Source organism: Dendrobates tinctorius, unplaced genomic scaffold (genome assembly GCF_039654945.1).
Source record: "Dendrobates tinctorius isolate UK_male_01 unplaced genomic scaffold, ASM3965494v1 ptg000250l, whole genome shotgun sequence".
Taxonomy (NCBI): domain Eukaryota; kingdom Metazoa; phylum Chordata; class Amphibia; order Anura; family Dendrobatidae; genus Dendrobates; species Dendrobates tinctorius.
In genome coordinates, this window is record NW_027361917.1 from 26,816,880 (window position 1) to 26,842,465 (window position 25,586).

General features: G+C 46.2%; 1 protein-coding gene across 3 annotated transcripts in view; it reads left to right on the top strand.

Moving 5' to 3' along the window:
• The window catches only part of LOC141063508 (interferon-induced, double-stranded RNA-activated protein kinase-like), a 253,146-nt gene that overhangs the window by 43,813 nt on the left and 183,747 nt on the right, over positions 1-25,586 (top strand). For all 3 annotated transcript variants that reach the window (XM_073557589.1, XM_073557588.1, XM_073557590.1), the window contains one exon: positions 16,184-16,287. In XM_073557589.1, the coding sequence (XP_073413690.1) occupies positions 16,184-16,287 (104 nt within the window). The remainder of the gene's footprint in view (positions 1-16,183; positions 16,288-25,586) is intronic.

Genomic DNA, 25,586 nt, shown 5'->3' on the forward strand with positions numbered 1-25,586 from the left:
ATTGTTAGTGATGATTATGTATGCTACACAGAAGTGGCACATAAAGTACAATAGATCTGTGAAAGACATTTTTCTAGCACCATGAGAGTGTTTTTTTGAAACAAATTCACACGAAGCGGATACTCCGAGGGGGTGTCTATGGAGAGTTGGATAAAGACACCAAGGGTATACCGATAGGGTGCTTGAAAATTTGGTCTTACCGCGTCAGATTGAGCGGTTTTTGTAAGTGTTTGTCTTTTTGTACATGTACATTTTTATGAATGGACTAAGTCCTTTTTAATTCAATTTTGAATAAAGTAGATTAGTTTTATTTTTGGTATTTTTCTAGCTTGCTGGTATAGATAGTTATTATCATACTGCCGAACAAAAAGTGCAATAACGCGCGATCAAAAAGACGCATATAAATATCCATGGTACCGCTGAAAACGTTATCTTGTCCCGCAAAAAAACGAGCCGCCATACAGCATCATCAGCGAAAAAATAAAAAAGTTATAGCTTGCAGAATAAAGCGATGCAAAAATAATTATTTTTTATATAAAATAGTTTTCATTGCATAAAACCGAAAAAACATAAAAAAGACCTAAATGAGGTATCGCTGTAACCGTACCAACCCGAAGAATATAACCGCTTTATCAGTTTTATCGCACGCGGAACGGTGTAAACGCACCCCCCAAAAGAAATTCATGAAACGCTAGTTTTTGTTCATTCTGCGTCCCAAAAATCGGAATAAAAAACGATCAAAAAATGTCACGTGCCCGAAAATGGTACCAATAAAAACGTTAACTCGTCCCGCAAAAAATAAGACCTCACATGACTCGGTGGATCAAAATACGGAAAAATTATAGCTCTCAATATGTGGTGATGCAAAAACTATTTTTACAATAAAAAGCGTCTTTTAGCGTGCGACAGCTGCCAAACATAAAAACCGCCATAAATCAAACCCCCCCGTTATCACCCCCTTAGTTAGGGAAAAATAATAAAATAAAAAAAATGTATTTATTTCCATTTTCCCATTAGGGTTAGGGCTAGGGTTAGGGCTGAGATTAGGGTTAGGGGTGTGTTGGGGTTAGGGTTGGAGTTAGAATTGGGGGTTTCCACTGTTTGGGCACATCAGGTGCTCTCCAAATTCAACATGGCGTCTGATCTCAATTCCAGCCAATTCTGAGTTGAAAAAGTCAAATGGTGCTCCTTCCCTTCCAAGCTCTGCCATGCACCCAAACAGTGTTTTACCCCCACATATAGGGTTTCAGCCTACTCAGGACAAATTGCAAAACGACTTTTGGGGTCCAATTTCTCCTGTTACCCTTAGGAAAATAAAAAATTGGGGGCAAAAATATCATTTTTGGAAAAAAAATGATTTTTTTATTTTCACGCCCGGGCGTTATAAACTTCTGTGAAGCACTTGGGGGTTCAAAGTGCTCACCACACATCTAGATAAGTTCCGTGGGGGGTCTAGTTTCCAAAATGGGGTCACTTGTGGGGAGTTTCAATAGTTTAGGTACATCAGGGGCTCTCCAAACGCACATGACACCCGCAGACCATTCCATCAAAGTCTGCATTCCAAAACGTCACTACTTCCCTTCCGAGACCCGACGTGTGTCCATACAGTAGTTTTCTCCCACATATGGGGTATCAGCGTACTCAGGACAAATTGGACAACAACTTTTGGGGTCCAATTTCTCCTGTTTGCCCTTGGGAAAATAAAAAAATTGGGGACTAATTGATCATGTTTGTGGAAAAAATACGATTTTTTTAATTTCACACCCGGTCGTTATAAACTTCTGTGAAGCCCTTGGGGGTTCAAAGTGCTCACCACACATCTGGATAAGTTCCTTAGGGGGTCTAGTTTCCAAAATAGGGTCATTTGTGGAGGGTTTCCACTGTTTAGGTACATTAGGGGCTCTCCAAAGGCAACATGACACCCGCAGACCATCAAAGTCTGCATTCCAAAATGTCACTACTTCCTGTTGTGAGTTCATTTTCCCCTTCACCATTGAGGTCTGATGAACTCCCTCTTCTGGTGAAGGAAGGTAGTGAGGCTGATTACCAAGCACCTGGGCAGGATGATGATGACTGGGTGACGGGAATTACTGACTGGATATAAGGCAGCCGACGCCCTTCTGCCTTGCTGTTGATCTCTCTGAGGGATTCTAGGAGACCAGTCTGATTCCTGCTCCTCAAAAGCTGATAGGGAAAAAAGCCCTGAAGACGCTAGGCTTCAAAAAGACTATATCAGTACTCAGGTATTTTCTGAAGACAGAGCAAAAAGGAATTCAGCTCACCCCAGCAGGGAATGGCAGAAATCAAGGAAAACAATGCAAAACAAAACCAAAACACAAATGCAAAAAGTAGAGCAGAAAACTTTAGCTTTTGAGGAGCAGGAATCAGACTGGTCTCCTAGAATCCCTCAGAGAGATCACCAGCAAGGCAGAAGGGCGTCGGCTGCCTTATATCCAGTCAGTAATTCCCGTCACCCAGTCATCATCATCCTGCCCAGGTGCTTGGTAATCAGCCTCACTACCTTCCTTCACCAGAAAAGGGAGTTCATCAGACCTCAATGGTGAAGGGGAAAATGAACTCACAACAGCTTCCCTTCCGAGCCCCGATGTGTGCCCATACAGTAGTTTTCTCCCATATATGGGGTGTCAGCATACTCAGGACAAATTAGACAACAACTTTTGGGGTCCAGTTTCTCCTGTTACCCTTGGGAAAATAAAAAAATGGGGACTAAAAGATCTTGTTTGTGGAAAAAATACGATTTTTTTATTTTCACGCCCGGGCGTTATAAACTTCTGTGAAGCACTGGAGGGGTGAAAGTGCTCACCACACATCTAGATAAGTTCCTTGGGGGGGTCTAGTTTCCAAAATGGTGTTATTTGTGGGGGGGTTTCCACTGTTTTGGTACATCAGGGGCTCTCCAAATGCGACATGGTGTCCGATCTCAATTCCAGCCAAAAATGTCAAATGGCGCTGCTTCCCTTCCGAGCTCTGCCATGCGCCCAAATAGTGGTTTACCCCCACATGTCGGGTATCAGCGTACTCAGGACAAATTGCACAATAACTTTGAGGGTCCTGTTACCCTTGGGAAAATAAAAATTGGGGGTGAAAAGATCATTTTTGTGGAAAAAATATGACTTTTTAATTGTACCGCTGTACGTTTTAAACTTCTGTGAAACCCTTGTGGGTTCAAAGTTCTCACCACATATCTAGATAAGTTCCTTGGGGGGTCTAGTTTCCAAAATGGGGTCACTTGTGGGGGGTTTCCACTGTTTAGGTACATCAGGGGCTCTCCAAACGTGACATGGCGTCCGATCTGAACTCCAGCCAATTTTGCATTGAAAAAGTCAAACGGCGCTCCTTCCCTTCTGAGCTCAGCTATGCGCCGAAACAGTGGTTTCCCCCCACATATCAGGTATCAGCGTACTCAGGACAAATTGCAGAATAAATTTTGCAGTCCAATTTCTCCTGTTACCCTTGGTAAAATAAAAAAAATTGAATCTGAAGTATTTTTTTTGTGAAAAAAAGTTAAATGTTCATTTTTTTTTTTAAAATATTCAAAAAATTCCTGTGACGCACCTAAAGGGTTAATAAACTTCTTGAATGTGGTTTTGAGCACCTTAAGGGGTGCAGTTTTTAGAATGGTGTCACTTTTGGGTATTTTCTATCATGTAGACCCCTCAAAGTGGCTTCAAATGTGATGTGGTCCGTAAAAATAAAATGGTGTTGCAAAAACGAGAAATCCCTGGTCAATTTTTAACCCTTATAACTTCCTAACAAAAAAAATTTTGGTTCCAAAATTGTGCTGATGTAAAGTAAACATGTGGGAAATGTTAGTTATCAAGTTTTTTGTGTGCCGTATCTCTGTGATTTAAGGGCATAAAAATTCAAAGTTGGAAAATTGCGAAATTTTCAATATTTTTGCCAAATTTCCATTTTTTTCACAAATAAACGCAAGTTATTTGAATTAAATTTTACCACTAACATGAAGTACAATATGTCATGAGAAAACAGTGTCAGAATCACCGGGATCCATGGAAGCGTTTCAGAGTTATTACCTCATAAAGGGACAGTGGTCAGAATTGTAAAAATTGGCCCGGTCATGAACGTGCAAACCACCCTTGGGGCTTAAGGGGTTAAAGGGATTGTCCCAACAAATGCTACTTATTCCCACTTCAGATTTTCTTCCGCTGCTCAGTCAGTAATTTTCTTGGAAGCATTCTAGTGCGATTGCTTTTCTAATTATCCCTCTGCCCCTAACTCACACAGTTAGCTTTGGCCAAAGATGTTTCGGTTGATCATTTGGCCAGCAGCTATGTCGCCTGACTCCTCTATTTACAGGAGCTCTTGCTTAGGCTGCTTTCACACTAGCGTTTGATCGCGCAGCGCATCGTGCGCTATCGGGCGCACGCGCAATGTTCCCCTATCTTTAACATGGTGATCGCAGGGTCTTGCGAATGTACGTGCTCATCAGCGTTTAGCATACGCTGCACATTTTACAGGTGTGCGCCCTGACGCGCCTAACGCTACACGTTGCATTTTTTGTTCCGCCTACATACTTAAAAAAATCGCGTGCGCTCGATGTGCGCCCAAAAATAGCATTACAATCTATGTGATCGCTGACGAGCTCTTGGCACCGCGCACGTCAGCGCCTTGTGCGCGCACGTGCTTAGAGTAAACAATGTCTAGACACTTGTCTAAAACTTCCCCTAAACAAGCAACATTGTTTGGGAGGAGTGTAGAAAAAAGAAGGTGTCTTCAGGGTCAGACAATTACTCTACAGACAGCCTTGCAGAGAGCAGACAAAAGCCCAGAAGAGCCTTCCAAGTGTGGATTCAAGCTTCAGGAGCCAAAATGTGAGTATTCTTCAACATAATGTCTGTGTGTCCTGTACAATTTTATAATGTACTAATGTCTATTTTGTTTTCTTTTCAGCATGTCTTCTTCTGGATCGGTCTATTCGCCATCTCGGCAAGAACTGGCCCAAGCTGATCGTGAGGTGACAATCTTGCTGCCTTTTGGTAAGTTTAGCTGCCTCTAGAAATGTGTTTTATTTTTTGATTTCTTTACAGACATCGGACACGGGCAGTGAAGATGGAGTGCGGGAGCGTTCTGAGCGGGAGCGTTCTGAGCGGGAGGGTTCTGAGCGGGAGCAGCGTAGTCAAGTCGTGGCGAGGAGATGCAATGTGAGTATATAATGTGCCTTTTTTTTTTTTTTTTCTGTCTTTATTTTCATCTTTTATTTTGCTTCTTCTCTGTTTCTTTTTCTATCTTTTTCATTCTCCAAAATTACAAACATTTTAATATATTTCTTTTTTCTAGGTTCCACAACGGGATGAGGAAGAAGTCTACATCGATAACGAGCACCTGATCCGCCTCGTTGAGGAGCATATCCCGTTGTGGGACAGCCGGGACCAGCAGTACAAAGACACAGTGGTGACCCGGCAGCTCTGGAATGAGGTGGCCGCAGCGATGATGGATGGCTGGGACAGCGCCTCTGCAGCTTCCAAAAGGGCGTTCAGTAAGTATAAAGATGCTCTGTGATACTGCATTGATTTTTTGTCCTGATGGTGCTGGTGTTTTTTTAGCAAGATATATTCTTTCATTAAAAACACCAATGCCATGTGGCACACTGGGATTGATTTTGGTCTTCAACTGCTGCATTGATTTATGGTCCTGATGGTGCTGGTGTTTTTGTGGCAAGATATATTGTAGTGAAAAGTTCAATCTGTTGTGTGTGTTGATAATTAAGTTGCCTTAAGTGCATTTTATAATTTTATTTTATTTTTTTTTTCCCAACAGTGAACAAAATGCGCACACGTTGGCGCTCGATGAAGGACCGCTTCAACACTGATGTTCGTGCTGAGGGACAGGTTCGGAGTGGTTCATTGGCAAGGCGCAGAAGAAAGTACCGCTACTATCGAGAGTTGGCTTTCCTGAGACCGGTCCTTGCCAGCAGAGCAAGGGCATGGCGGAAAACCTTAGTCCTGAGCAACAGCTGAGTGTGTTACAGGCCTGCAACACTGCTTACTTGCAGGCTATGCAGCAAAATCGGTATGTTCAGCAGTCAGTGATGTCATTTCCAACAGTTCCACCGCTGACTCGCTTTACCGCAATACCGACTTCTGCTGCATACCACTGCACTGCCACCTGCATTCCCAGCGAAGCCGGACACCACTACACCACCCCAAGTCTGAGTGCTGCTGGACACTCCTCCGCCACCACCACTATGTCAAGCGCTGCTCCTGTATGGAGCACTACCACCGCCAAAGCACCACCAGCTTGGAGCCAAACCACCACAGAACCTGCTTGGGCCACTGACACCACCAGTCAACACCAAAGGAGCACCGCCAGCACTCCTCAGCAACAGAGCACTGCCAGCACTCCTCAGCAACAGAGATCCCAGACAGGCAGCCTCCTGCTCGGAGCACCGACCCAACTTTATCCCCTTCTAGGAGCACCGCCACTGCCACTTGCAGCAGCACCAACACCGCCACCACAGAGCAGCAAAGTGGGGATCCGCATTCCCTTTTTTACAGGGCAACACCACAGTCCACCGTCACCAGGTGGTCAACAAAAGTAAGGCGTTCACAGGCTGCCAGTCGGCAGTGCGCCAAAGAAAAAGAAAAAAAAAAACTTTGTTCGTCCATCCACCCTCTCCTCCTAATGTCTCTCAATATGCCTCCTTGTCCATTCCAGAGCTCCCTTCTCCCAGTACTTTCGTCGGCCCTTCTCCTAGAACCCCTTCCTCAACCTCCAGTCGTTCCTCGTCTCTCCACACACCCAAAGTATCCCAAACTTCCCCCAAACGTCATTCCTAATAAAATATTTATTTATTTTTGTTACAAAATAAATGTGCAGTTGTGCTTTCACAAAATATGGATTGGTTACTGTGTCTATCGCCAACTACACACACTGCGCCGTACACTTAGCGTTTTTGCCACCAGATATCTCCATTACTGACATGTTTCTTGTGTCAGTCTTGGAGATATGTGTTGTCAACACAACAAATCTACATGACTTGTCTTTTCCACAGCAATCTCTACATTCTTGTAATATTGCACGGTTCCCCAACTCCAGTCCTCATGGGCCACCAACAGATCATGTTGTATGGAATCCTATTTTTACTTCATTACAACATGATCTGTTGGTGGACCTTGAGGAGTTGAGTTGGGGAACCCTGGTGGATCCAGTCTGTGCAATATACAAGAATGTAGAGACTGCTGTGGAAAAGACAAATCATATAGATTGGTTTGGTTTTTTTGAAACCAATCTACATGACTTGTCTTTTCCACAGCAATCTCTACATTCTTGTAATATTGCACGGTTCCCCAACTCCAGTCCTCATGGGCCACCAACAGATCATGTTGTATGGAATCCTATTTTTATTTCATTACAACATGATCTGTTGGTGGACTTGAGGACTGAAATTGGGGAACCTTGCTGTATCCAGTCTGTGCAATATTACACGAATGTAGAGAGTTACCTACTCAGGAGTATTAGTGAATTCATGATGCCCAAAACACAGCATCATAAATTCACTGATACACCTGGCTACTTGCTAATGGTATTGGGAGTGTATAAACTGAGAATGCACTCAGTACAGGTATCGAAACGTTTTTTTTTTATTAACATACCAACAACATGCAATAACATTTTTTTTACAACATTTGCTCTTGCCATTCCACCCGTCCTACATCTGAGTTGAAGTAGGCCGCAAATTGTTCCCTCATTTGGCCAACTTCAACGGATAACCTGAGAGGGTGCTGTGTAAATTCTGGCAAAGGATTAGGAGCAACATAATCAAGATCAATGTTCAGGTGCCCTCGAGAAATTATAAAATTATGTAGAACAACACAGGCCTTGACCACCTCATCCACTGTTTCCAGTTTAAGATTAATAGCTGTGCCAAGAATGCGCCATCTCGATACAAGTATACCAAAAGCACACTCTACTGTTCTCCTGGCCCTGGTCAGCCTGTAATTAAAAATTCTTTTTTGTAGGTCCAAGTCCCGGCTGGAGTAGGGTTTGAGGAGGTTTTGGCACATCTGGAACGCTTCATCACCAACCATTACAAATGGCTGTGGCGGACCTTCGGTGTTGGGAAGAGGACGTGGCATGGGGAAATCGAACTTGTTGCCATACAACCTCCTGCCCATGTCCGATGTCTTAAAAGCCTGGGAGTCATTCCCACAGGCAAATGCACCAATGTCCACTGCAATAAACTTACAGTCTGCATCCGCAATGGCCATCAGTACAGTAGAAAAGTACTTTTTGTAGTTATAGAACTCAGAACCAGTTCTTTTTGGCTTGATAATCGGGATGTGTTTCCCATCCACTGCTCCTAAACAGTTTGGGAAATTGCATACAGTCCAGAATCTTTCGGCGATTTCCAACCACTTTGCTGCAATGGGCATGAATTCGGGACAAAGAACGTTCCAGAGAGCCCGGCAGGTGTCCGCTACATTTCCAGACAACGTGGAGATTCCAATCTGGTACTGGAAGTGCAGTGACGAGAGGGTCTCTCCAGTATCCAGGAATCTGTAACACAAAGAAAACAATAATTAATATTTGTGTATACGTAATTTTTTTACACACTTAATTAAAAAAACAAAAAAAATAAAAAATCTGCAGCCTTTGGTTTATGAAAACTACGCACCTTAATGTGACCAGGAGCCGTTCCTCAGGAGTAATCGCACGCCGGAGCTGTGTGTCCTGTCTCCGGATGACTTCTTTTACCCAGCCAAGCAAATAGTGAAAGGTTTCTTTGGTCATCCGGGTATAATCCGTAAATTTCTCCGGGTTTGCCTGGAGCTCGCTGTAGAGGGTGTGGTACGCTCCAAGGCTCTCCCAATAATTGGATGTATCCACATACCCCGCTGCTGCCATCTTCGCTGCCTCTCTCTTTACCTCTGTTCATGGCAAGCAACTGCATAAGCCTGAGCCATCGTCATGTCCAGATCCAAGTCAAAGTAAAAGCTCTTCCAGCGCAGATCCATGTTTCTCAAGTCAAATGCAAGCAAATGTGAAGAATTCAGCTGTAAAAAGGGGCTATATAAAGAATTTCCATAAGACACGCCCACTGCTTTCCCATTGCTTGAGTGTGTTGCAAGAATTTTCCAAGGATTCTTTCTCTAGTTTATTGCGCATAAAAAATGCAAACGCATGAAAAACGCTTACAAACGCATAAAAACGCTGCGATTTTTGGTCGTTATGCACACAATAATGCTACAAAAAAAGCAGCGTTTCCAAGCCTTTGTATGCGCTTTTCACATGTGTTTCGTGTGCGCTCCTAACGCAGCGCAGAAAAAATCTAGTGTGAAACTAGCCTGAGCTGAGCGCTTTTGTGTCCTACCAGCCTGTTACTGACAGAGTGCTCTGATGGTGGCCTATCTTACCAAGAACAGAAGGATTGATAATCCAAAATCAGATCTGTCCGATCCTTGTTTTTTCAGATATTACCGGTCTGTGGAGAGTCAGGAGGCCCCGATGTTTATTAGGCTATGTGCACACGTAGTTTTAGGTGCTGCGGATTTGGAAAAATCCGCTGGTAAATCCACAGGTCAAAAGACCTGTGGTTTAGCCCTGCGGTTTCACACCTCTACAATAGAGAAGGTGTGAAACCGCAGCGGATTCCGCACAAAATTGACATGCTGCGGATTGTAACCCGCAGCAAATCCGTGCGGAAAAATCCACAGCATGTGCACTGCGCTTTTCAGTTTACCATTGAAAACAATGGTGTCATGATCCAAGGTGGATCTGACAAGTAAATGGACAAAGTGAACTTTTTTTCCTTTGGCTTGGTGCCAAAGTGGTGTGATTGCCCTCGGTGGCCATTAGAATTATTACACGTGGTGTCGTTCATTCTAAGTTGCCCCGGTGGTGGTGAGCGGTAGTGCACTTTAGTTTCTTTGGTTTAATGTGCACGTAATTATAAATCAGGTGTGAGGCTCTATAAAAGAGTCAGGTGTGTTTAATCACTGTGGATGATATTATGAGTTAGTCATTCTCAAGGAAGCCTGGGTGAAAGAAGGAGCTGAATGAGAGTCCTGGGCAGCCCAGCCAGAGGGGTTGGGTCAGCTATGGGGTCTGCAAGAAGGGCTGGTGTCATGAACTCATTTTCTGCTCCACCAGTTGAGAGTTCCCCTTCCGTTCTCCCTCTGGAGGTGACAGGAGGTAGTGCGGTTGGTTTAAGTGGTAGTGATCTGCCACCTGATGAAGAAGATAACGATTGGATCTCTGGAGTATCAGACTGGATATAAGACAGCCGACGCCCTATCCGGGTGCTGGTGATTCAGTCTGCTTCTCAGGTCCTGGACTTCAGCTCTCTTTCAGTCTTCTCAAGTTAAGTTTGTTTTTTGCTAATGTTCACACTTGCTCTTGTTGGTCAATTCAGTTTGTTGTGTAATCAGCCTGCCCCTGCTGGGGCTATGCTGAAATTCCACTCCTATTAATCAGTATTTGCCAATCTGCTTTTTGTCCCTTATTAGATTGGTCTCTTTTTTCCTCTGTCTCAGAATATTTCAGAGTGCTGATATAGCTTTAGAAGTCTAGTGACTTCAGGGTTAATTTTGCTATCAGAAGTTTTGGACAATATTTTTGTAGGTTGTTTTTGGCAGATTGCAGACAGTGTCTGTCCTTTTCTGTCCTTTTTAGTTAGCCGGGCCCCATCGTTTGCTCAGCCTATTTTCCTGCCTTTGTTTGTAGTTACATCTTGTTTCACCGTCAATACATGTGGGGGGCTGTCTTTCCTTTGGGGTCTGCTCTGGGACAGTTAGTTTTCCTCTTTTCCTGCTTCAGGCTTATGTAGTTCTCCGGTTGTGACGAGGCATCTAGGACCAATGTAGGAACGCTCCACGACTGCTGCTAGTTGTGCGGTTAAGATCAGGGATCTGCAATCTTCATAGTTACCAACTTCTCTGGTTTTCTGAGACTTAGCTTGTTGTCTTGTTTTTCCTCGGTTTCCCATTCATAACAGGCTGGCATGGCGTGGTGGAGTCACAGTTTATGGTGTCAGCAGGAAGTGCTTGCATGGCTTGGTGGAGTGGTGACTTTGGTGAGTTGCACTCAGCATGCTGGACTTGGTTGCTGAAAACTGGACTCAAGCATGCTGGACTTATTGGCAGAAGCTGGACTCATCTTTGGGACTCTGTTTACTGGGCAGCTGCAACTGGTGGTGGACTCTGCTCCAAGGCTGCACTATGGTGATGGATCCGGCTATGGTGATGGATCCGGGTGGAAGAGAAGATGCACGCAGGTGGTGGGCTCTGTTGTTAGGAGCGTACACAACAGAGGAAAGCTAAGTGGTGTTTCCCCTGTTTTGTCATCTTTCCTCATGTGTGTTTAGTGCAGTGGTGGGATTAGTTTCCGCACCTACCTAATCCCTAGTGAGGGTTTAGGTGCAGGGTTTGAGGTACGCGTGCGTCACCCGGTGCGGAACCGTCATAGGGAACGTTAGGAGTGCAGGGACTTTGGCTCAGGGGAGTGCAGGAGGTCTCCACGTCCCTATTCCCTATCGCAGGGCCCACCATTGTTAATGTTACCCAGGTTCCCCTTTATTATTTAAATTCGCCTTACTGGAGGCGGCGTTTCCAGACTATTGTATAAATACGTGTAATACCTAAATTCGCCAGTTGGAGGCGGTGTATCCAGCTGCACGTCTTATTATTTAAATTCGCCCAACTGGAAGCGGTGTATCCAGGGTCACGTGTGTCATATGGGTTCGCCTTGCGGTACTCGCTGCGTCCAGACACACGTGACCGTGACAAATGGTACTGTAATATAGTAACATAGTTATTAAGGTTGAAGGGAGACTTTAAGTCCATCTAGTTCAACCCATATTCTATCCTAACTTGCCCTAACATGTTGATCCAGAGGAAGGCAAAAAAAAACCCATGTGGCAACAGTAAGCTTCACATTGGGGAAAAAAATTCCTTCCCCACTCCACATACGGCAATCAGACTAGCGCCCTGGATCAACGCAATATTAAGGAAACTATATATACCCTGTAATATTATACTTTTCAAGAAAGGCATCCAGTCCCTTCTTAAATTTTAATAGAGAGTCACTCATTACAACATCATATGGCAGAGAGTTCCATAGTCTCACTGCTCTAACAGTAAAGAATCCGCGTCTGTGATTATGCTTAAACCTTCTTTCCTCTAGACGTAGAGGATGCCCCCTTGTCCCCGTCACAGGTCTAAGAGGAAAAAGATCATTAGAAAGGTCTTGGTATTGTCCCCGCATATATTTATACATTGTAATAAGATCACCCCTAAGCCTTTGATTCTCCAAACTAAATAACCCCAAGTGTAATAACCTGTCTTGGTATTGCAGACCCCCTAGTTCCCTAATAACCTTGGTCGCTCTTCTCTGCACTTTCTCCAGTTCAGCTATGTCTTTCTTATACACCGGAGAAAAGAACTGTACACAGTATTCTAAGTGTGGTCGCACTAGTGACTTATATAGAGGTAAAATTATGTTCTCCTCTTGAGCATCTATGCCTCTTTTAATGCATCCCATTATTTTATTTGCCTTTGCAGCAGCAGCAGCCTGACACTGGCCACTAAATGTGAGTTTGTCGTCCACCCATACACCCAGGTCTAAAATCATCTACTGACCCACAGAGCCTGAAACGCTGCGGATCCGCAGCAGAATCCGCAACGTGTGCACATAGCCTTAGACTGTTGGCTGAGCCCGCTTGGCCAATCAGTAGGATCCCTCCATTTCAGTCTCATCCAGGTGACATAGAACAGGTTTGTGCGGGAAGGCTTTCTAAAGGGGTTGTCAAAAACTAACGTTTATTTTAATCCTAAATGTCTTTTTAATGTCATAATCTAATCTCTTTTTTGATATACTTTTAATTAAAAAGTCTGCATTGAGCCCTCACTACTATATATATATATATATATATATATATATATATATATATATATACACATATATAAAATTAAATAATATATATACATATATATATATATATTATTTAATTTTAACCTACTTCCATTTTGTTGATAATTTGTTTGAGAGTCCCCAGTGCATGCTGCAATATTTAAATGAGACATCATTAGGGGGCAGAGGCTGTGGACACAGACGCAGCCTCTGCCCCCACCATGAAATGAAGCGTCATCAGTGATTTCTGTGTTTCAGCAGCTGGGCTAGTCCCTGCTGTACAGAGCATGCGTCAGTTGTCAATTCCGGTGTATTCTCAGTAGGATCTTGTGACTGTGCAATATTCTTTTAAATACACAGTGATGGTGCGCTCCCTCACTGGTTCTGATGAGAAGTGACGAGCTAGCAAGAGAGTGCACTGTCTGTGCATGTTGTAAGGAGAATACCTGGCAAGCAGAGATCAGCCCCTACACCGCAAGTGATGCTGGGTAAGCTCTGTACAATGTGCTGACAGTGAGCTCTGTTGCCAGATCATCACTTCTCTTCAGAGTCGACGATGGAACGCAATGTCACTGTGCATTAAAAAGCATATTGCACAGTGACAAGATCCTATACATTGGGTCCTATGCCTAGCATACGTCTGAATTGGCAACTGATGCATGCTGAGTACAGCTGGACTAGCCCAGCCCATTAAACAGACATTACTGATGATGCTTTGCTTTAGGATGTGGCAGAGGCTGTGGCAGTGACCACAGCCTCTACCCCCTTATGTAGTCCAGTTTTAGTATCCGAGCAGGAAGTGGGTAAAAAAAATAAATAAAGCCGATAGCTTGGGAACTTTTTAATTAAAGTACCGTATATACTTGTGTATAAGCCAAGATTTTCAGCCCCTTTTTTTGGGCTGAAAGTCCCCCTCTCGGCTTATACGCGAGTCATATACCGGGGGGAGCAGGGGTGTCAGAGACCATACTCGCCTCTCCTGGCACTTCTCTGCAGCCCCTGCTTCTCCCTCTGGTGTCTGCTTCTTGCATTCAGCGGTCAAGTAGTACCGCTCATTAAACTCATGAATATGCGCATATTTATGAGTTTAATGAGCAGTACCACATGACCAGCTGAATACAGGAAGCAGACGGCAGAGGGAGAAGCAGGGGCTGCCGCTGCAGAGATTACCATGCGCCAGGAGGGGTGAGTATGACGGGGGCAGAATGATATTCACCTGTCTCCGTTCCAAGCCGTGCATCGCTGTGTCTCCGGGTCCTCCTGCTGTGACGGCAGAGAGCGCGATGACGTAGTCAGTGTGCGCCCTCTGCTGTCACTGCAGAGACTTGGGAGACTCAGCGATGGAACAGGGACAGGTAAATATCGCCACTGCCGGGGGCTCAGGACACCGGTATCTGGCCCCCAGCGAGAGGAGAGGTGAGTATATCATTTTTTTTTTATTATTGCAGCAGCAGCAAATAAGGGGTATTTATGGAGCATCTTATGGTGCAGCATTTTGCAGCATTAACCCTTGTGCAGCAGCATATGGGGGTATTTATGGGGCAGCATTAACCCTTGTGCAGCAGCATATTATGGGGGGTATTTATGGAGCATCTTATGGGGCAGCATTAACCCTTGTGCAGCAGCATATTAAGGGGGGTATTCATGGAGCATCTTCTTGGGCCAGCATTAACCCTTGTGCAGCAGCATATGGAGGGGGGGGGTTATCTATGGAGCATCTTCTTGGGCCACCATTTAACCCTAGGCTTATAAGCGAGTCAATAAGTTTTCCCATTTTTTTGTGGCAAAATTAGGGGGGTCGGCTTATAAGAGATTAAATTATGACATTAAATCGACATTTATGCTCAAGTAAATGTTAGCTTCAGACCTCCCATTTAAGTGCATGCATATAGAGGCCCAGCATATCATTGATTGGGGCAGGAGCTTCTCTTTTACAGCAAGGGAAATTGATAGGATTAACACTAGGGTTAGGGCTTGGGATTATGAATACCTTTAGGTTAATGAAAGGATTGAGGCCTCCATACACATTAGACTAAGGCTGGGTTCACATCGTGTTAGGTGGCATCCGTTTAACGCATTCGTTACTAAACGGTCTACCGCGTTTTCGGGTATGTTCGGTCTAACGTGCAGCAAACGGACGCGTCTGGAAATGGCTCTCACAGAGAACACAAGAGTGCTGGAGAGTAGTAAGGGACTAATTGAACAGCAATGGAGATTTGAGACTGTAGAGACTATGATTGCAGTGATGCGGCAGCAGCGCCTATGAAGTAGAGGCATATACTGTCAGATTGGCCTTTTAATTCGTACCACAATGTCTCCTGATCAGTATGATGTAATAGGAGTACAAGCGAACAATAAAACATATAATAAGGGATTTTTTTTTTTTAAGTTATCTGCTTTAAAGGGAACTTTTCATGTCCAATGACGCTATTGACTTGCAAATGTAGAGCTAGCTATTAGCGTTATGGATGTGCCCGGCTGCTGTACTGAAACTTGGCACCTCGGGAGAGCATGAAATTTATTTCTATCTGTAAGAACGACCCGGCACTGACTGACAGCCAGCTCTGTAATGATGCAATGCACAGCGTAGTTTAGTGGCTTTTTTATCAAAACTTGAGTATGAAACACCTGTCTTCATGAATTCTTCCCTCTGTAATTAAAGTTCCAAAAAGGAGGACCAACAATTTTTTCCCAGCATAAGTTTACAAAATCATAGATTGTTATACATTTAGTCAAATTTATATACTCATGTATTTTATGCAAATTGTCTCTTCAGAGAGGAAGAGGACTAGAACTCTAGTGCCACCTATTGGATGTAGCGATCCTAAAAGTCAATGTCGACCTTTAACGAGCCTTGTTACATGACTTAGGATAAAAGCCAAAAGCAGAATCTCAATTTGCAGACACTGTGTTTCGGGGTACTGACCCTCGTCAGTGCAAAGTGTGAATATGGTTTGGCTGTGAGAGAGGCGTCTGACCGTTATCCAAGAAGTATCGTTTCTCCTTGTGGAGAATGACATGCTAAGCATGACGGGAAGAAGCTTTTATCCTAAGTCTTGTAACAAGGCTCGTTAAAGGGTCGACATTGACTTTTAGGATTGCTACTTCCAGTAGGTGGCACTACAGTTGTAGTCCTCTTCCTCTCTGAAGAGACAATTTGCATATTTCCCAGAGGAGTATTGCGGCTTTAAGTCTCCTCATCTCGTCATTCTCCGCAAGGAGAAACGACTCATGTATTTTAAAACCACATGTTCTCTCTAGAACGCTCTTATAATTGCATCCATTTTCTATGTAGGTAGACCTAAACTACGTTGGATTCTTCAATGAATTTTGCCAAAGAAATAACTGCTTGGATTCTAGATTTGTGGATGTGCGCACAGGGCTTCCTCATTTACCAGAGTACGTGAATATTTTAAATGGGTTTTCCGGGGTCACAATTTTGTTGATGTCTGTCAATTTTAATGAATGCTCAATTTTATTTAACATTTCTCTAGCAACCTTCCACGACAGCATAGGAGGTTGTCTCCACGCCCTAATGGGGGACAGGAAGCACAAGAGGTTAAAAGGTCCCTCCCACCTCCCTCTCACCAGTGTCTTTCCTATCCCCCATGGGGCATGGAGAGGTTAGCGGTATGCTGTGTGGCTGGCTGCTGCAGTGTACCTGGATGATCCTTATAGCCAGGCAGTGGTGGTCGGCGGCGTTGCCTCCCCTCCTCCCTACTGCTCCCATCTTCTTTTGAACTCGGGACCTTCCTAACCCACTTGCGCTAGGGGAAGTAAAGCGGGCCAGTGATCCCCAACCGGAGGCCTCCCACAGCTCTCCGGTCTCTCCTCCTCCTGCTGCGCGCTGTCGGCGACCCGGAAGTGACGCCACGTGCGGGTCACATCCGGGGTATGTCTATGACGACTTCCGGCCACGGCGGCCCCCGCTCAGCTGACAGCTCGTGGAGCTCGCCAGCGGTGCTGTGCCTGCCCCGGACCCCAGGAGGAGGAGGGGGAAAAACAAAATAACAAGCGCTGAGGGCGGAGTTAACCCTTTATTAACCCGCCGGAAGAAGCCGACAGGAAAGACAAAATCCCCTGTCAGCATGGACGGTTATTCCTGCCCTGCGTCTGCAGAGTCCAGCGCTGCCCCAGCCACAGTAAGTGTTACCTGGGGTGGGTCCTAGTGGTGCGATCCGGGTATAGAGGTCCTCAAAATACTTCTCTCCTCTTTTATAGGGGAAAAGTCTGCCCACAAAAGCACCAATATGTCCAGGTGGCAAGGGTAGTGAAAAAAAACAGTCCTTCTATTTGATGATGTATCCCAGCTTAGGGACCCGATGGACCGTAAGGCCGAGAGCCTCCTAAGAAAAGCCTTGGAAACCTGCCTCTGCCTTAAAATCAGGAATTGCTTCCACATGCGTTTCTAAATCTCTCTTCCAATGGATAGAGGAGCTAGAGAATCATATTTCTCGAGAGACCTCAAGGGGCGACCTCGTTAACTCCCTTCCCATACTACAGAGAGCTACAGGCTCCTTGGCGGATGCATCAATGGAGATAATCCGTACTTCTGCCAGGTCTATGGTACAGTCTAATTCTGCCAGATGAGCCCTCTGGCTTAAAACATGGAGTGAGGATGTTACCTCCAAGGTTAAGCTCTGCTCTTTACCCTTCAAAGATGAACATGTCTTCGGCCCAGCCTTGGATGAAATCCTTGAAAAGGCCACAGACAAAAAAGTGCTTCCTGAGCAGAAAGTCCCAAAGAAGCGTTTTTTTTCGATCCCCCTAGAACCATTCATCCCAGCCGAGAAAGAAGGGAAAGACGGGAAGATGGAGTTATGCTAAGGGGAGAGGCAAGAACATCCTGGTCCCCCAGCAGCAGCAACAGCAGCAGGAAAAACAATGACTTGGCCCCGGTGGGGGGGAAAGGCTTTCGAATTTTCTTCTCTCTTGGCAGTTGATTTCCAACAGCCCCTGGGTCCTCAATGTGATCAAGGAGAGCCTTCTTCTAGAATTCGAATCCTCCCCCCCGCGGGGTATAAGAGTCACCTCCCTACCACCTTGTGAGGCTTTAGTACTGGAATCAGGCATTCAGCTCCTTCTCCAATCATGCGCCATTTCTCAGGTCCCTGTGGGAGAGCAGGGAAAGCGGCATTATTCCAGGCTGTTTCTAGTAAAGAAGGCCACAGGAGAAGCGAGAATAATAATAAACCTGAAAGGCCTCAACACATCGCATACTGCAGATTCAAAATGGAATCGGTAAAGACCGCCATTCCCTTGATAGGGCCGTCTTACTTCATGGCAACCATAGACCTAAAGGATGCCTATTTCCACGTTCCAATACATCCTTCTCACAGGAAGTATCTAAGGTTTGCCATCCGTCAGGGTCCAGAGATCAGGCACTCTCAGTACAACGTACTTCCCTTTGGGATATCCTCTACCCCTCGAGTATTTTCCAAAATTATGGCGGAAGCTGTGTCCCACATCAGAAGCCAGGGTATATACATTGTACCCTACCTGGATGACCTATTGATAATAGGAACCTCCTACCAGACCCTGGAAAGCCAGGTGACTCAAATTCTGGGCATTCTCCGATCTCTGGGGTGGATCCCGAATGTAAAAAAAATCACAGATCCAACCCTCTCAGAGAATAAAATTCTTAGGAGTCCTCTTAGACTCAAGAGAACAGATGTCCTTTCTTCCGGAGGAACATCAGAGGTCTATAATATCAAAGATCTCGATTTTCAGGAAGCAGAGGGCCCCGACCCTCAGGTCAGCTATGTCCATACTAGGGTCAATGACCTCCTGCATCCAGTCGGTACCTTGGGCACAGGCCCATTCCAGAATTCTCCAGTCCCATATCTTAGGAAATTGGAGCAGAGACCACACCTGCCTGAACAAGAGTCCAGACCCCAGGGAAAGTGAAAGCTTCACTAGCATGGTGGTTGGACCAAAGAAAATCTGCGCAAAGGAATCAGCTGGTCCCAGATCCCCTTGGTCACGGTAACTGTTGTGAATTCACTTTCTGGTCTACCTCTGGTTGCTGGTGAGGGTGGTGGAGCTGGTTGTATTGACAGAGAAGTCGTGAGTTCTCTTTCCAGGCTCCCTCTGGTGGTTGCAGGAGGTAATGAAGCTGACCTAATTAACAGAGACCTGCCACCTGATTAATGAGGACGACGATTGGACATCTGGAGTCTCTGACTGGATTTAACACAGCCGACTACCTCTATCCATGCTGGTGATTTTTTCTGCCTCCTGAGGTCTTAGTTTCCAGTTCGGTCCCTGCATTCTCAGACTAAGTGTTCTTTGCTATTGTTCACATTTGATTGGGTTTTGTCTATTCAGTTTTGTGTGCTCAGCCAGCCCCAGCTGGGGCTGTGCTGAATTTCCATCCTTATGTTACTGTTTGTGCCAGATTGCTTTTTGTCCCTTATTAGATTGGCCTCTTTTTGCTCTGTTTTCAGAATATGCCAGAGTGCTGATATAGTGAGTGAAGTCTAGTGACTTCAGGGTCTTTTTTCAATCAGAAGTGTTGGACATTTTTGCAGGTTTTTTTGGCGTGATTGCAGACAGCATCTTTCCTTTCCTGTCCTTTCTAGTTAGTGTGGGCCCCATCGTTTGCTCAGCCTATTTTCCTACCTGTGTTTGTGTTTTCATCTTGTCTCACCGACAATATATGTTTGGGGGCTGTCTATTCCTTTGGGGTCTGCTCTGGGGCAGTTTAGATTTCCCATTCTCTTGCTTTAGGCTTATTTAGTCCTCCGGCTGTGTCGAGGCGTCTAGAATCATCGTAAGTACGCTCCACGGCTACTGCTAGTTGTGTGGATAGGATCAGGGGTCTGCAATCTGCTGAGTTACCAACCTCTCTGGTTTTCTGTGGCTTAGCTTGGTCTTGTTTTCCTCCTCAGTGACCCAATCATAACAGGTAACATCAGATGCCAGCAAGAAAGGCTGGGGAGCTGTAGTGTCCCGGCAGCCATTCCAGGGGTTGTGGAACCGGGAAGTGAGTCCAAAATCTTCAAACTTCAGAGAGCTGAAAGCAGTGGAAGAAGCTCCGCTGGCTGCGAGACACCTAGTCCAGGGCCATCATATCAAGGTCTACGCCGACAACGTAACAACAGTGGCTCACCTCAGGCACCAGGGTGGCACAAGATCCAGCAGCCTAGAGGGCCTTTCAGGCCGAATATTTTCCTGGGCTGAAAGACACCTTCTTTCACTAACAGCAGTCCACCTAAAGGGTACCTCCAATCTTCAGGCATACTTCCTAAGCAGATGATGTATCCAGCCTGGCGAGTGGAGTCTGAACGGAAGAATCTTTCAGAGGCTGGTCAACAGGTGGGGCCTTCCGGAGGTGGATCTGCTAGCATCAAGCAGAAATGCTCAAGTGAGAAACTACTTGTCCCTGAACCCCAGGGACAGATCCATGGGGGTAGATGCCTTTGCCCACAAGTGGGGATTTCGTCTGGCATACGCCTTCCCGCCAGTTCCAGTCCTTGCCGCAACCCTGAGGAAGATCCGAGAAGATCGAACCCAAACCATCCTGGTAGCTCCGCTATGGCCGAAGAGGAGCTGGTATTCTCTAATTACAGAACTCCAGGTAGACGGGCCGCTCCTACCCCTGGTGGACGACCTCCTCCTGCAGGGCCCCCTACATCACCCAAACCTTCGGGGAATGAAGTTAGCGGCCTGGTTACTGAGACCCAGATCTTGAGGGCCAAGGGTCTATCAGAGGCAGTAGTAGAAACCCTTCAGAAATCTCGAAAACTGGGCACCAATGCCATATACAACAAAATATGGAAAAAATTTTCCTAATGGTGTCTGCCAAATTTGCCTGACCCAGAAAGTCCTAACATCTCCCGTATCCTGGATTTCTTACAGAAGGGGCTTGAGTTAGGCCTAAAGCCTAGCACACTGAAGATACAGGTCTCGGCCTTAAGCTCTATGTTCGACTGCGACTTGGCCAGCAACAGGTGGATAAGAAGATTCATGACATCAGCCACTAGGCTACATCCAAAACAACAAGTGGTCATTCCACCATGGGACTTGAATGTGGTGCTTAAGGGGCTCACTCAATCACCCTTTGAGCCCTTAGCATCTTGTACTTCTCAGCTCCTCTCCTGTAAAGCGGCCTTCCTTAAAGCGATAATCTCAGCAAGACGTGTAGGAGAGCTACAGGCTCTTTCAATTAGAGAGCCCTACCTAACCATTAGAGACGATTCCATAGTTCTCTCCCTTGATCCATCCTTTCTACCGAAGGTTGTGTCTGACTTCCATAGGTCGCAGAATATTATTCTTCCCTCGTTTTGTCAAAACCCAGCGAACCCTAAAGAGGAGGTGTTTCATACGCTAGATGTGAGGCGCATAATTCTTCACTACTTAGAGTATACTAAACCCTACAGAATCGACCACAACCTGTTCATCCATGTGTCGGGTCCAAACAAAGGAAAGAAGGTGGCAAAGAACACTATTGCCAATTGGATTAAAAAAGCCATCTCTGAAGCATATCTAGCGCAGAACATCACACCCCCTACGGGGATCAAGGCGCATTCAACATGATAAACCTCTACTTCATGGGCTGAGAGCGCAGGCGCATCCTCAGAGCAGATCTGTAGGGCAGCAACTTGGTCTTCGTTACACACCTTCACTAAACACTACAGGTTGGACCTTGTGTCCAACAAGGATTTAGTCTTTGGCCGAAAAGTTCTTCAGGCCGGTGTCTCCCCCTAGTGCAGTATAGGTTGTTATGCCTCCTATGCTGTCGTGGAAGGTTGCTAGAGAAAATAGAATTAGACTTACCGGTAATTCGGTTTCTAGAAACCTTCCATGACAGCACTATTTCCCTCCCTGTATTCTTGGAAAAAATTCTGAGAATCTTAAGGTAACCGGTGCTACGGTGGTCAGTTATGTCACTGGTGAGAGGGAGGTGGGAGGGACCTTTTAACCTCTTGTGCTTCCTGTCCCCCATTAGGGCGTGGAGACAACCTCCTATGCTGTCGTGGAAGGTTTCTAGAAACCGAATTACCGGTAAGTCTAATTCTATTTTTAACCCCTTAACGACCGCCGATACGCCTTTTAACAGCACCAGTTAAAGGTACTTATTCCTCAGCGCTGCTTTCTAGCAGCACTGAGAAGTAAAGGTATAGCACCGCCCAGGGTTGAAAAATCTCCAGTGTCTGCTACCGGGGGTAGCTGAGACCCCGGAGAACATGATCTGGGTCGCTTTTTACTGTCCTCAGTGTTTCGATCGAGCCCGACTTCCCATTAATTTCTCTCTCCTTTGATATGATCTAGCACATCAGAGGAGAGATTCCCCGGGCTCTCCGGCTCTGTCCCCGGCGTCTTCTTCCGGGAAGAAAATGGTGGGCGCATGCACAGTGCGCTCGCCGAGATCGGCCAGCACCCGGCAACAATAGGAGATTTTTCCAATTGATTCATATTGATCACTGTGATAGACCTTATCACAGTGAACAAAATAAAAAAAAAGTAGTAAATCAAACCCCCCCTTTATCACCCCTTTAGTTAGGTAAAAATAATAAAATAAAAAAAATATTTTTTTCCATTAGGGTTGGGCCTAGGGTTAGGTTGTGGTTACAATTATGGTTCGGGTTAGAGCTAGGGTTAGGGTTGAGATTAGGCTAGGGTTAGGATTGGGTTAGAGCTAGGGTTAGGGCTAGAGTTACGGAGTATAGCCTAGAGCAGTGATGGTGAACATTTCTGAGACTGAGTGCCCAATCTGCAACCTAAAACCCAATTATTTATGACGAAATGCCACCAGGGCAATTTTGTATGATGAAAAATGTGTAGTGGCCGTCTCAAGGTACTGCAGCGCTTCCCTCATTCAAAGTGAATGAGAAATACTCAGCAGTGACCATCATAAGTGCTGCACAGGAGAGTCCGCAGCTGCCAACTCTTTTCCCTGTACAGCGCTTGCCGTCCCTAAACCCTGATGATCAATTCTAATATGTCAATAATTCATTGATTTTAAACTTACCTTTGCAGTCTTCTCTTCTGTTCAGCAGAGGGGCGTCAAGCTCATGTGTGCTTATCACACACTGAAACTGAGCCACTCACACTGCCCTTTCCAGACACAGCAGTTGGATTGATCTTTATGGGGAAAAAAAAGGCAGAATATTAGATAGATTTTAGCATGGAATGCAAGCAGATTCCATGCTGAAATCCACTGCTAAATTTCACAGTGTGAAATCTTTAGCCACAGTCACACAAATGTGATAACACTTAAGGCCCCGTTACATTTAGCGATGCACCAGGGATCCCGACCACGATATGACCCGGTCAGGATCGCTGGTGCATCGCTAAATGGTCGCTAGTGAGCTGCCAAACAGGCAGATCTCACCAGCGATGCAGCGACGCAGCAGCGGTCGTTACTTACCTGTCAGACACGGCGATGATGACGTCCTCCGCCCGCGTTCACGCGTCGCTCGTCAGAGCCAGCAGGAAGCCGCCGACGAGAAACGGCCCAGGACGTTCTCGCGCGATCAGTGATAGCCAGTGGGGGAGCCGGTCGGAGGTAAGTATCACATGTAGCGATATTGCTGCTGCATCACAAAATCGGTGACGCTTTAGTGATATTGCTAGCGATATCTCTATAGCTGCTGCTGACTTCTGAATCCTGGCATGGAGATGGCTGGCTTGGGAAGCTGGCTGGCTTGTGGATAGCACCTGGCAAGAATGGCAGGTTAGGAGGCTTCATTGTGATCTTAAAAAGTATAAATATTTGCTGCGGCTCCACATTTGACAAAAAAATATATGTATAAAAAGAAAAAAAAAATCGCTGGCGGTCCAGGTGCTGAGATTGCTAACAGGCGCCAAACTAGTAACAGGTACAAACTTTATCTTTTAATTACTGTGCTCACAACCTACCCAATTAGAATGGTCCCACAGCCAGTAGTTATGTTCCCATCTTGATCTCCTTCTTGTAGTAATATGCCCCATCATTGTCCCCTTCTTTTAGTAATATGCCCCATCATGATCTCCTTCTTGTAGTAATATGCCCCATCATTGTCCCCTTCTTTTAGTAATATGCCCCATCATGATCCCCTTCATGTAGGAATATGCCCCATCATCATCCCCTTCATGCAGAAATGCCCCATCATAATCCCCTTACGCAGAAATATGCCCCATTGTGATCCCCTTCATGTAGAAATGCCCCATCATGATCCCCTTCATGTAGAAATATGCCCCATCATGATCCCCTTCATGCAGAAATATGCCCCATCATGATCCCCTTCATGCAGAAATATGCACCCTCATGATCCCCTTCATGCAGAAGTATGCCCCATCATGTTCTTCTTCATGCAGAAGTATGCCCCATCATGATTCCGTTCTTGTAGAAATTGCCCATTCCACCACCTCCATCATTTCCTCCTCCCCATCATTACCCTCTCCCCATCACTCCCATCATTGTCATCATTGTCCCTCTCTCCATCACTGGCCCTCTCCCTATCACTCCCATCATCGTCCCTCTCCCCATCACCGCCATCACTGGCCCTCTCCCCATCACTCCCATCATCAACCCTCTCCCCATCACTCTCATCATTAGCCCTCTCCCCATCACTCCCATCATTGTCTCTCTCCCCATCACTCCCATCATTGTCCCTCTCCCCATCATCGCCATCACTGGCCCTCTCCCCATCACTCCCATCATTGTCCCTCTTCCCATCACTCTCATCATTGTCCCTCTCCCCATCACTCCCATTATTGTCCCTCTGCCCACCACTGCCAACTTTGTCCCTCTCCCCATCATTGTCCCTCTCCCCATCACTCCCATCATTGTCCCTCTCCCCATCACTCCCATCATTGTCCCTCTCCCCATCACTCCCATCATTGTCCCTCTCCCCATGACTGCCAACATTGTCCCTCTCCCCATCACCGGCCCTCTCCTCATCACTCCCATCATTGTCCCTCTCCCCATCACTCCCATCATTGTCCCTCTCCCCATCACTCCCATCATTGTCCCTCTCCCCATCACCAGCCCTCTCCTCATCACTCCCATCATTGTCCCTCTCCCCATCACTCCCATCATTGTCCCTCTCCCCATCACTCCCATCATTGTCCCTCTCCCCATCACTGCCAACATTCAACATTGTTCCTCTCCCCATCACCGACCCTCTCCTCATCACTCCCATCATTGTCCCTCTCTCCATCATCGCCATCACTGGCCCTCTCCACACACAGGGCCACATTCACGGCACACACACACACACCAGCGGCCACACACACACACACCAGCGGCCACACACACACACACCAGCGGCCACACACACACCAGCAGCCACACACACACACACACACACACACACACCAATGAGCGGCCACACACACACACCAGCGGCCACACACACACACCGGCACCTACACACACACACACACACACCAGCGGCCACACGCACACACACCAACCAGCGGCCACACACACACACCAGCGGCCACACACCCAGACACACCAGCAGCCACACACCAGCGGCACACACACACACACCAGCGGCCACACACACACCAGCGGCCACACACACACACACAGGCTACACACACACACACACCAGCGGCGACACACACACCAGTGGCCACACAGCGGCCACACACACCAGCGGCCACACACATCAGCGGCACACACACCAGTGGCCACACACACACACCAGCGGCCACACACAAATACACACACACACCAGTGGCCACAGACACACCAGTGGCTACAC